The sequence below is a fragment of the Vigna unguiculata genome, chromosome 3 (assembly GCF_037176805.1).
Source record: "Vigna unguiculata cultivar grain cowpea cultivar isolate G323 ecotype 2 chromosome 3, ASM3717680v1, whole genome shotgun sequence".
NCBI lineage: Eukaryota > Viridiplantae > Streptophyta > Magnoliopsida > Fabales > Fabaceae > Vigna > Vigna unguiculata.
In genome coordinates, this window is record NC_140794.1 from 69,485,027 (window position 1) to 69,498,114 (window position 13,088).

Genomic DNA, 13,088 nt, shown 5'->3' on the forward strand with positions numbered 1-13,088 from the left:
AAAAATTACAAAATGCAAAATTAAAAAAAAAAACAAAAAAAACGTAAAATTTTGACCAAAGAATAACATTAATCAAAATCAATTATAAATAATTATCAATATTGACATTTTTTCTAATTTATAACAATTTTAATATTTAAATAATTCTTTAAATTAACAATAACTAAAATATTTTATCTAAACATTAAAATTAAAATTCACTAAATATGAGTAGTCTTATTCATGCAAAATATGTGAACATTAAAATAATTTGAAATAAGATCAATTCAAATTTAATATATTTGAATGTTGTAAAAATTGTAAAATCTCCTATAGTAAAAGTTTTAATTAAGGCAAAATTATATGTATTTATTTACTAGAAGAGAGGTATTTATAGTGATTTCTCCTGTATATCTCTGCTTTTGAAAAAACACAACTCTAAGTTGAAAAGATGAAGAAAACAGTTTTTTAAGTAATTTACTACAACATTTTAAAAATCATGATAAGAAACTATTTTATTAAAGGACCACTGTTCTGAAAAAATAAATACAAGAGGCAACTTTATTCAAATCAGAATAGAATAAATATAAAGCAATTGTAACTTGCACTTAGATGGTCACGTACGGCTTTTTACATCATGGGAGATCTTATTTATTTTTATAATAATAATAATAATAATAATAATAATAATAATATAGGATGTAATAGTATTAGTGTGGCAAGATATTTGTAGAATAAAGAAATTTGAAGAATTGGTTACATCACGTGTAGCTTTACCACAAAATAGGAAATCCTAAAAAACAAATATTGCTTCATTCGAATTTAAGGCGTACAATTTGTGCTACAACAACAGGCACTGTCACACGTCCTCTCATCAATCACGCGCACTAACACGTGTAATGAAGGAATAATTTATTGAGAACCTAGTAGACCCTAATAACAAAGCTGATGTGTAATTTTTTTCTATCTAAATGGGAGCAGATCAAAAGGGTCTATATACATTAAAAAATCTGTTCACTACCAAAATTGGACGACTCCAGTATGCAAAAATATTCACAAGGAGCTCGAGAGGAAACAATACGAAAAAGTTCAATTTCAACGCCTCACCAATTATGCAACTGAGAAGTAATGCTTTTTTCAACAGGATGATATTGGGTATGCATGTATCTCCTAGCTTTCACTGAACCTGGCTGCTCAAGCCACTTGTCATATAAGCCTTTAATAATGGGATTGTCAAATGGTGATGCTGCCAAAACCTATTGTATAAAGAAAAATAATGAATCCCGAAGTAAAATTCTGATTGCAGAAAAGTAAACAAAACAACAAACTCAACAAAGGCTACTCACAGAAAAGCTGCAAACAAAAAAAGGAAGATAAAAACCTAATGGCAAAGTGCCAAAAAAGGGCAAGAAGCAAATATGGTAGAGCAGAGATCACCAATACGGATACATAATTTTGTCCTACAAGAATCTATATGTTTAGGCTTTTGATGCTCCCACTAATGCAGATGCAGACAAACAGTGAAGTGGCGAGTCAAGTTTTTTTTAATGAAAAGTGTGCACCTTAAAGTACTTGCTTGTATGAGATAATAGTACTTACATTTTCCATGTAAACTGATTCTAACAACTGACTCAGTTCTTTGGGAGACTGCCCTGAAACTGGTTTAATTTGACCTCCCCCATTTAAGCAACCTGATTCATGAACATTTTTTCAGTTCAATACTTACCAATTTTATGGGCCTCAAAAAAAAAGTATTCATAAAAAGTACTAACAAATAATAAAATTTCTGATAAAAGGAGAAAAGTATGGTACCTGAAGGGCATGCCATGATTTCTAGGAAATGATAATCACATTTCCCAGTTTTAAGTTTTCGTACAATGTTCTGTAGGTTCCGGAAACCATAACACAGAGCAAATTTCAACACTGTTTTTCCCTCAACCTGCACAGACAATATAAAGTAGAACAGTAAGCAAGAGTAGCCCTCTTGGTTTGGCAGGGTACTCTAATAGGATTGCAAACTCTCTAAAGGAAACAAAAATATCAAGATCTACTACTATTGCAGAAAGTGGGTAACTGTTTATACATATGGTTTATTGACACAGCAAAGCATCATAATCAAATAATCCTATTTTGAGCAAGAAATTTTGTAATCCAAAATATAAAAGAAACAATCCCAAATCAGAAAGCCTAATTTTGAATTTAAATTATTGACGAAACAATGGCCATAGGCACAATAAACCCCAAAAGAATATTCGACTAATACGTAACTTTTTCCCTAAAAGTAGTCATTTATGTCGGTTTGTTCCTTGAAGAGGTCCTATACTTGCTTGCAAAAGCACTGTTTGGGACCGCAAAAAGAGTATAGATGGGGGAGCAATGAGCAAATAAATGCAGCAATTTAGAAAAGTGCATCGTTTGAAACAATCAAAATAGAAGAATGAAGATATAAAAGGCGTGTATAGTACACCTTTTTATTTCCTCCGCACTTTTATTTCTTCACATAACTGTGAAGACCTGAAGATTGATTAGATGAAAAAGCTACAGATAATCAGTTATGTTTCTAACGTAATTTGTTATCCTTTCATCTCACAACAAAAGTATACGGATAACCGATTTTGTTTTATGCCACATACAGTGACATATATAATTTACTATATATTATTAATAAAAAATATTATTATTTTTCTCTTGTTTCCATTCTATTATCTTCAACCAACCACCTATTTTCCTTCGTGCCTTTTCTCACTTGCCCACTTCCTCTCCCTCTTTTTCTTTTCCCTCTACCAAACAAAGTATAAAAGTCCATATTACCAATTTCATCCCAAAGGAATAATTTTGCTGATGAAAATTTTCTTTCAAGGAACAAAGCAACATAAATTGACACAACATTATGAAAGAATGATGGCGGCAAGCAAAGACTGCTGCTGAAGGAATAATAATGGACTTGTTCATGAAAGAATGATGACTTTGAAGACTTAATGAGAGAATTTAAATAACACATCAAATGCCTCGGAAATTTATGTCATCAAGAAATAGCTCTAAGAAAATTACTAATAGTTCAATTAGTTATAATGCATATATATTCAACATTTTATAGCTAGATATTCGCATAAAATAGATAATGATAATATTCCTCACAAGCATAAAAATAATATTATAAACTTCACTATAACTTGCCTCCAGAGTTACTTCCTGAAAATCCGAATTCCTGATGTTTCTAAAGGTCAAAGAATCATCCATTTGTCTTCCAAAAAGTGTTTTAGCAGCATATCGGAAAATTGTTTCAGCATAACCTCCAGAGCTTCCACGGACCCCATAAAGGTATCCTTCTTCATTGATATTTGTTAGCCTGCAAGCACCGCACTACATCTGAACACCATTGTTTGACAAACACGTGAAATTAAATAATGGAAGCAAAAGTTAGTTTCATACATTTTGTCCAGAGGAGACTCTTCTAGGCTTCTCAAATCAACTTCTTTTGACTATAAGATTGAACCCCAAACAATCATTAGTATACATAGCATTAGTTAAAAGTGGAAAAAATGACAAGAAAAGTGTGAATGAATCAAAATTATAACCTGAATCAATTCCAAAACTTCTCCAGTAGTCAATACTGAATCTACCTCTGAAATCATATTAATTTCATTCTCATGCCCTTCAACACGGGACTCAGATTGGAAAACAAAGTCATCCCTAGCAGCTTCAAGCTTTTTATCATAACAAGGCATTACGGTGACATGGTAAACTTCTTCTGGCCTGCTAGAACAATTATTGAATTCTTTTACTGCGCATATAACTATCAAGAAATCATGCCAAATTATATTATATCACTAATGATTGAGGCATCATAATCATCAAAAAGATTAAGTGACATCCCTCAACTTCGAGGTAATATGTCTTTCCATCTCAAATTATAATTTAGAGTGAATAAACAACCTGAGTCCTAATTCTTGGCAAACATAGTTCTTTATGATAACTCCAACTGTTTGCTGTGGACTCTTCACTGATGAAATGTAAGGAAGAACAAAGGATCCAAGTTGCTTTTCTGCATAGCATATCCAACCTGCACGTAGATATTCACATCAATAACCAGAACTTCTTATGCACATTGAAAGTAAATCTGGTCCCCAACCCAATATCTCTTACACAAAATGAAATGGTATAAAGCATCGCAATAGAAACAAGGGGCCAAGTTAGTGAGAAACACAAACCATAGTCAACAGAACCTCCTGAAATTCCAGCTTATATTCCCACTTCAAAAGTCTGAATATACAAAAATCATCTAACATTTTTTCAAATTTTATTCGCAAATTCTACTATCAATATGTCATATAACTCCCTACATATGTTTTTATTGATAACATAATATTATATAATTTTAAATAAGCATCACTTTGTTGTGTTCTTATAATTTTGGTTTTGCTGGGCATTCATGTCCCAAATTCATGTCCAGCATCCAAGTCTATTGCTTCACAGACACAATTTGCATACCCTATGATATTGATAAGCTCAACAATCTATACCTGGGCATGCTGATGTAATCATAGGTAGGCTTGATTTACTCCTTTCATCATCAACCAATTGATTCTGTCTATACCTTGTGACGAACTCCACACAAGATTCGACAAGGGTCAAATCTCTACTGCAGCTTGTATCAAAAATTGCCTTCACTCCCAAGGACTTAAAAAATCTTGTCAGTTTTCTGAAAGCCTGTAATACCAAGAGTTTGGTTGTCAGCCAGGAGCACAAGAAGTTGAATTTTTCCCCAAATTTGTTTAAAACCAGAACCTTACCAAAATCATTTTAAGAGCAAGGTTAAATATACTTTAAGGTTTTCCTCGCTCATGTGGACGCTCACTTTCCATCTTAATTTGATTTTTCCAAAATTTCCTCAAATAATGAAAACAAAAATGTGTAAATTTTGTTCACTGTACTTATTTTCAATGTTTTCTTTCATCCTAGGGAGACCATTAATCATTTTCACTCCATTTTAATGTAACCCAGAGTCCCACTTCTCCAAACAAACATGCAGGTACTGTGTGATTTTAAGCCCGAGAAAGTTGTGAAGGTCTGTTGACTAAATGTTCTAGATTTTGGAGGGATAAAAACCATCAAAGATACTTACAACGACCGAACAATTTCTTTTTCATTTTAAACGAACCCAAACCTATTTAACCCAAAAAAATATTAAGAGTAAAGCAATATCTAAAGTGTCACCTGAATTGGAGAAATGCCAAAATGAGCAGCAATAGAAGCCCTTGACTGAGGAGAAAGAGACACAATCACAGCCTTTCCTGAATTAATATTGTTCAGAAACTCATCCAAACTTTGCTTCTCCAGCATAACTGTCTCTGCCGATGTGACGCATCCACTGCATTACCAGACAGATAAATTATGATTCCAAATAAAGCTTGAATTTTGACATATCAACAACACCATAGACTTAAGAAACACAGGAAATATAGAATTTTTAATGAATCATATATGTGGTCACTTAGACACTAAAGCTTTAGGCAGACGAAATTAAGCACTTAGATATTCCTAAGTCCAAGACATGATAACAAGCCCTAAATAAAAAGACCACAGAACCTAGAAAATTTGAATTCGTCAATTAAATAAAGCGATTTTTCTTTTCAAGTGAAAAGTTTGTTAGCTGCTCAGGTTATAATATAGGCTGGGCAGATGTGTACCATGTAAATATTACAGAATTGCTAAAGGTTACTCATTTTCAAGTTTTTCATTTCTAGTAAATTTGTTACACCCTTTTTACAGAGGGGAAACTCATTAGATTCAGTCATAATGCATTAGTGAAGAAATTAGTAATATCGTTTCTGACTTTCTACGTTTACTATTATTTCTGACCATCAATGTTAACTATTCTAACTTTGCTTTGGGTCACCACAAGTATATTTCTCTTCAACATTCCCCTGAATCAATGATTCATAGGAACTCGAGGGTATTCTCTTTTCTCCGAATCCCTATAACATTGACCACAGAGTACCACTTTCACTCTGCCAATATCACTACACATTTGCTAACCACAGAAACTAGTAAAACAGCAAAAAATATCCGCTGAATTGTAAATTCGCCCCCGAAAGGTACCTGTTCAAGGCAAAAAAATAAATAGAAAGAGAGAGAAAGACTAGCCTGCATGCCAAACAATCCTTGAGCGAAATTTTAACAGGTTCAGACTTGACCTGCTTGTTAGCAAGTGATACCTACAGTGAATTTACAAGTCATCAAGGGTTTGGCAACTGCTTCGCAAGATATTTGAATCCAATACAGAGAAGGAAACGAAAATACCTCTGGTTTATCGTTCTTTTTCAATCCCTTGAGGGAAACAATACATGCCTGCGATGGAGCGATGAAATCGTTGAGATCTCCAATCCGAAGCGCTGCCGAAAATTTCTCCGACATTCTCGGACAACTTAATAGCTAACAGCAACAGTAGCACCCCGTGAGTTAATGAACAAAGAATGAATCAAAGGATTAGGTTAGGGTTTTGATTGGAAGGGTAGGAACCTAAGCCACAATCACAAATAAAAAAAAGTAGTGTTCGGTTCCCTCGTTGAGTCAAAAGGAACGCAGAGGAGGGAAAGGAGAGCGAGAGAAAGCAACAAAAAACAGAAAATGCAACTCTGTGAACAGTGATAGAGGCCAGCGTGGGAAAGGTGAATATATCTTCCACGGTGGGGAACTTTTCCAGACCGTTAGATTTAGTGCTAGAATTAAGGGCCCATATTGTTTTTCTTTTTTTTTTCTTTTCTTTTTCTCTTTCCGGATTTACCCTCTATCCAGGCTCGAGTTACTCGGACACTCATCGGTGGTGGAAAGATAGTTGCCGGAGTTCATAGATAAGACCGTGTATGGCGGTGATAAATAGTCGGTGCGGCGGCAAGGATTTTCAATTATCAACTGTTTCGTCTCAGCTTTTGTTTTGCTTGGTGTGGAATGGTTTCCGTGAGTTCTCTTGCGATCTTAGAAAATAGTATATACAAGAAAAGAAACGAATAATAGACATTTCATAAGAAAAAAAGAAAAAAACTCGATCGAAGTTGTCCTGTCTTTGGGTTATCTAATTGTGAGTCATAATAGAGAAGAAAAAGAAAAAAAAAGTGTAGCACCATGCATCGTCTTATTAAGATTTCTAGTGTAACGATTGACTTCATTATTAAGATTTCTAGTGTAACGATTGACTTCATGTTTGTCTAATTTTTACAAAGTAAAAAAGCTAAACACAACATAAATATGAAGATCCACAAGTTGATTTGGTGTTGTATTTCTGATCTCAATTTTTTAAGCATGGACCTCCATTACAATTTTATCTTTAAAATATATTTCTAATGAAAAAATAAATGAGTATTTAAATTAAGTTTGATATTGAGTATGGGATGTACATATCTCGTCATAATACTCATCCCCGTTTAAATTATTAAAATATTCACAATTAATTAAGAAATCATATATATATTTTCTATTTTTTATTTCTTTCAATTATTTGGTTTGTCATGAAACTCATTCGCATCTCCAATATATTTTTCATTTTATCATAACATTTATGTTATTATGTCAAAATGATGTATGTTAATTAAAAAAAATTATGTCTTACATTTGAATATTTATTTTATTTTTTAATATTTTTATTTATTGTATATTTTTCTTTTACACGAGAATGCTTAATACTCTCAATTTAAGTGTTTAATAGTCTAAACCTTTCATTTACTAAGTAATATAAAAAAAAAATTTACTTATTATTATTCATTTTTGTTTCATTTGAATAAATCTTTTGTTTTGCTAAAACAATTTTCATTCTTTTTCAACCATATAGTATATATGTTGATATTTGAAAAGTTTGCTTAGATATCTAAGGTATTTTTTATCTTATCATACCCTTAATTATACATTTATTTATTTTTTTGTGCGATTTCTTCAATAGTCTCTCAAATTATTTTTAAGACACACATTTGTTAATCTTTTAATATTTTTATTTGTTGTTTATTTTCATCATGTTTAGAATATTATTTCGATATATACTATCTAATTATTTTTTTATTTTCTAACTCATTATTAATCATACTGTAATTTTTTTACTATAATTGTATAAATAACTTTTATTTACTACAATATAAAAAATTAATGTAATTGTCATGAATATTTTTTTATCACCATCCAACCTATATTGGAGTTCAAAAGATACAAGATCTATGTCAAAATCTTATTATTATGTTTATTATTTGTTCCTTGCGTCATTTTGATCAAGTGATGTATTATAACTTTGATTGGTGCATAAAAAAAAGATTTATTAGAATTTAAAAAATTTAAATAAACAAGCATTTAAAATATATTTTAATTTGAATATTTGTTTTCCTTTTATATTTTTTTGAAAATATTTTTAAATTTTATCCACTAGATTTCATTAATGTTTGGAAATTTAATAAATGTTCCGGTTCTCATAAAATTTTATTTGGTATTCTAATCTAAAATATAAATAATTATAATTTATTTAAAAATATTTGATATCAAAGAAACAACCATCCTCCTAATGTTGAATATTTGATAATATTATGTTTCCTTTACCGTAATTTTATTATTATTTTATAAAAATTAATTAAGATTGATAGTGAAGGAGTAAGAAAATGGATATGGGTACGAGATTATACCGTTACCCAGTGGGGATGGGGACGAGACAAAAGTTTGATACCCGTTAAATTTAGGTATGGGGATGATGATGAATTTTTTCTACGATGATGGGTATGGGATAACGAAATTCGTCCCCGCTCCGTCCCGTTGTCATCCCTGGTCCTAAGCAACGTAGGATTTGGATGTACTGAAATAATATTTAATTTAGTTTTTATTAAATTTCATATCTTTTCATTTAAATATTTTATAATTTTTTTTTCATTTAAATGTATTAAGTTATGTGTATCTTAATTGTCTCTAGTATTAATAGAAAATCATAAATAATTTTTAAAACTTTTATCAATAAGGATGTTCAATGATGATGATTGAGATCATCATATTCCCAAATAACTTCAATATCAACTATAATTTTAAATAAATTATTTTCATCACCATGATATCATCCAATAAAAATAACTAAAAGTTACTTCTTATTTTACTTTCGACTCAATAATTTATATAGTTGGAAATCTAAGTTGAGTTAAGTCTTACTTTAGACAAAGAAGAGAGAGTGAAAAATATCATATAAGAAGGAAATCCATAAATCTATTGAATAAAAATATAAAAGTGAAACACTATATAAAAAACAACATTCATGAACTTATTATCTTAAAATTTTATATTATCATCTTAAAGTTTTATATTAAATTATCTTAAAATTTTATATTATTATCTTAAAGTTTGTTTTATATTAAATTATCTTAAAATTTTATATTATTATCTTAAAAGTTTTATATTAAAAGAGATGTGATAAGCTTATGTGATTTATCTTAGTCTCATCGATGTTTACATCTAGTTTTACTTTATATCTCTTTACGTATATTAATCTCTATATCATTTTATTTATTCATAGTACGTCGTATTTGACAAAGCGATAAAATGGGATACAATTTCTTCATCCAATTATCGAAGTCAATTATAAATTATAAAATTTTAAATACTTGATAAAAAGAAATTAATAGGAACTCCATGAGAAACGTATATCTTAATTAAGTAAAAAAAAAAATATCAATAAACTTTAAAAGATGACAAATGAGAAAAGTATAGTAAAACTAAAGTACACAAGTTTATTAAATTCACACGTGGAGGATGATTCACCATTCCCTATCATAATGTTTCATCCATAACCAAGAGGCTTCGAAATTAGCATCGAGGAAGAAAGAGTGACAAGGGAAGTAGGTGGTTAAGTTGAAGAAAGCACGGTATTTATTTAGTTTTCAATAATACCTACCAACCTGAATGTTTGTTTTTGTTGGTGCCATACAAACGGAAGAGACTAAAAGCAGAAATACAAGAGAGGACCACCATGCTAATGCTAACCACTAAAGAACATCCTATCCCTTCTCCCATTTGGTTGCAGAATTTGCCATACATGTTGCACACTTTCATCCACTGAAGTTCTGCTTGCCCTGCCTTTCCAATCATGCCAGATTGCAGTGCCGCCGCCACTGCAGCCACTGTCACATAAGCCATCACCTGTATAAACATAAACAATAACAACCTTCAACGTTTCGATTCAGGTTATGTTAAGAACGATTCGATTCATTCTCATGTTAAAGAATCTAGAATTTAAGAATGAGTCTAAGTTTTACATTGATTAAAAATAAAAAAGTGAAACACTACATAAGTATAAAGATCCATAAAGCTATCGTTTGACTCAGGTCTTATTGATGTTATATCTCTCCAGTAAAATCTCTCTATATACCGAAGGGCTCATAAATCTAACATGATATAAGTTGTTCTGTATTGGTTTTCATTCAATTATGAAAAATTGAATCGATTTGGATGAAACTGAAGCTAAACCAAACATGTTATTGGTGAGATAAGTTATTGTTGTGCAGTACTCTTGTTAAACTTCTCGACCATGATGTTTTTGAATGGTTCTTTAGGATCTAGAGTTGGTTTCTCTGACATTGATTTCCTTAAACTGTCCTTAAGAAAGATCTATATTTGTGACTGTCCCCACTCCCAAAAAAGAAATAGAAGAAAAGTCAAAGACGAGAGTTTTAGCATAATGATAACGCGTGGCCCTAGAAGTGCTTAGGCGATTTCAGACAATTTTAATTCTCAACAACTGCATATGAGATCCGAACGGGGATTAAATGTGAAAACATGATATGTGGTGGTGAGTGTCTCTCCTCTACTAGCATCGATCATGTACCGTTTTGTTTCCATGGGGTCCCGCAGTAGCAATTGTTCATGCTTCACGGCAAAAACTGAGGTAATTATGAATAGCCATACAAATTTGACTGCTTCACCCACGACTTCAACAAAAGTGACCCCACTCTCAAATTCTGACACTGGACGGGAATCTATGTAAGGAGTAAATACTTTGAACCGAATTAATTGTTGGCATGGTAGGTTGATCGGATGAATCCATCAACTCATTCAATTGTTTTTTGCCTGGTTAGTTTGATTTCGATTCACCATTTCATTTCATTCTCCAATCTGTTTCATCAAACAGTAGTTCAAGAACTTTGGATGAATTCCTTTTAAACAAAAAATATTACTACGACATGGGGTAGATTCGGCTTTGGGCAAATGCCATGTTTAGATAAAAAAAAGGGAACCCAAAAAGTACTGATTCTTTGGCTGTTGGCCATGGTCGAGTGCTGAGGATATACATACACACACTTAGCCTGTGTTTGAAGGAACATTTATGGATATGTTAGCTTTCACGCTGGAACTATACCTAACACACTTAAAAAAAAACATGAGAAAGTTAAAGCTATATGTACAGAGTTGGTTCTTGTTAAGATGGCAAAGTGAATGGATTTTCCTTATGAACTACTGCATAAAATCTGCAAAATCAAACATACTGCATGAAATTGATGCCGAATTGATGTTATGATGTGAAACTTAGATTAGTTTTTTCAGCCTAATGTAAAATCAATTTTGTCTCCAACAACTAAACATTTGAGTCTAGATTAGGATCACATTCACAATTGAGAGAAGAGAAAAACAATGGTCATGTTTATGGCAGCGAGAAGAGTGAAAATATAGGAACCTGATCACCAGAGAAAATGAGCCAAGCTAAGGGTTTGCTGAAGAGTACATGTCCTCTAACCATACTCACAACACAGCGCAATCCTTGGATTAAGGAGTACCCAACAGTTATTCCATTGGCAATTACCAAGAACCTGAAAAGTGTAGGCCATCAATATAAGAATTAGGAGAGAAGAAAAAGAAGTAAAAGAAGAAGAAGAAGAATGCAAAAGCTTACACCAAAGCCTTCATGTCTGTAAATTTAGCTTTCTTCTGAAAGGAGAAAAACTCTTTGACTTGGGAATCAGTGACCACAAGAACAATGGCAAGAACTCCTAGACCAAGGCTCACACCCCTTAGCACCATCTCTGCAATCCTCACCTTCCTATCCAACACTTTGAGTTTTGTTCCATGGTACACTGGAACAGTACCAGGACTAACACCCAAACCCAAATAACTCATTTTCCACTCTCAGATCAACACTCCAGTACAAGAAGAGAAACGGTAAGAAAAAACAAAATAGAAGAAATGAGAAAACAAAAGTGAACAGCGAAGAGGGTCTCCACTATTATTTATATATAACACAAAATTTGTTCTAATAAATTTCTAACGAGTGATGATGAAACCTAGTTGATAAGGCAATTGAAGAGTGCCTGCCAAGTGGTCAAAACCTAGAACTGAGAAGGCAGAGAAGAGAACACGTATTGAGAAAGGATACTCCACTCAACCATTAAACAAAAATGGGGTTATTAATTAAGAACACTGTTGTTATTTCTGGTTCTGCATTTAAGGACACTACTAAATAGCAAAAAAAATGTGGTTTTTAGAGCTTCTTCAAAAAAAAAAATTTCCAGAAATTAGTAGTGACAGTTTCTATAGTGTGTCTGACAAGGTAAAGCGTGCCTTAATTTCTGGTCATTTAAGGACCGTATGGTGCAGTTTTATGATGTCCGTGTCCGTTTTTTCTAAGTCTCAACAAACAAAGCTACAGTGAGTGAACATTGAATCATAAATAATTTGTGGACACCCCATATCTACTTAATACTTAGTAACAGTAAGAGATAGAGAATAAAAAAATGTAGTGGATGATATAACATGATGATAAAGAGATACATAAGAAAAAAATAATTACTATCATGTTGTGAGAATGTATCATTACTATTTTACTTGCAGCTATAATACTTTGAACACTTTTGACACTTCTTTCACCTAATTTCTCATTCATTTATTTATTTTTTTCCTCTCAACCAAATCAAGTGTGGAATAACAGTGAGTGCAAAAAATGTTGAAATGTGAAGAAGCAAAGCAATGATGAAAGATACATTAAGTTGTGGTGGGACATGTACTATGAGGTTGTGTTTGTGGTTGTGGTTGTGGTTGTGGTTGTGACTTTTTTGTGTTCACAAGTTCACATCTCACCAAATTTTGTATACTATTGTTAAGTT

General features: G+C 31.9%; 2 protein-coding genes across 3 annotated transcripts; both read right to left on the reverse strand.

Annotated features, from left to right (window-relative positions):
- Nucleotides 1–770: 770 nt before the first annotated feature.
- Nucleotides 771–6,971, reverse strand: NAR1 (ferredoxin hydrogenase). Of its 2 annotated transcripts, none has more exons than XM_085671668.1 (11): nt 6,283–6,971; nt 6,127–6,197; nt 5,197–5,350; nt 4,503–4,689; nt 3,916–4,042; nt 3,558–3,738; nt 3,412–3,461; nt 3,157–3,328; nt 1,792–1,918; nt 1,579–1,670; nt 771–1,235 (listed from the first exon to the last, which is right to left on the reverse strand). In XM_085671668.1, the coding sequence occupies exons 1-11, from the start codon at nt 6,394–6,396 to the stop codon at nt 1,083–1,085; spliced, it is 1,428 nt and encodes a 475-aa protein (XP_085527794.1). In that variant the 5' UTR covers nt 6,397–6,971; the 3' UTR covers nt 771–1,082. The 2 variants fall into 2 exon arrangements, with proteins under 2 accessions (XP_085527794.1, XP_027921175.1); XM_028065374.2 differs by having other exon boundaries at nt 3,558–3,735; nt 6,283–6,970.
- A 2,729-nt stretch (nt 6,972–9,700) lies between these two features.
- Nucleotides 9,701–12,533, reverse strand: LOC114175622 (CASP-like protein 2B1). The gene is made up of 3 exons (XM_028060384.2): nt 11,882–12,533; nt 11,666–11,798; nt 9,701–10,134 (listed from the first exon to the last, which is right to left on the reverse strand). The coding sequence occupies exons 1-3, from the start codon at nt 12,103–12,105 to the stop codon at nt 9,886–9,888; spliced, it is 606 nt and encodes a 201-aa protein (XP_027916185.1). The 5' UTR covers nt 12,106–12,533; the 3' UTR covers nt 9,701–9,885.
- Between the last annotated feature and the right edge of the window lie 555 nt (nt 12,534–13,088).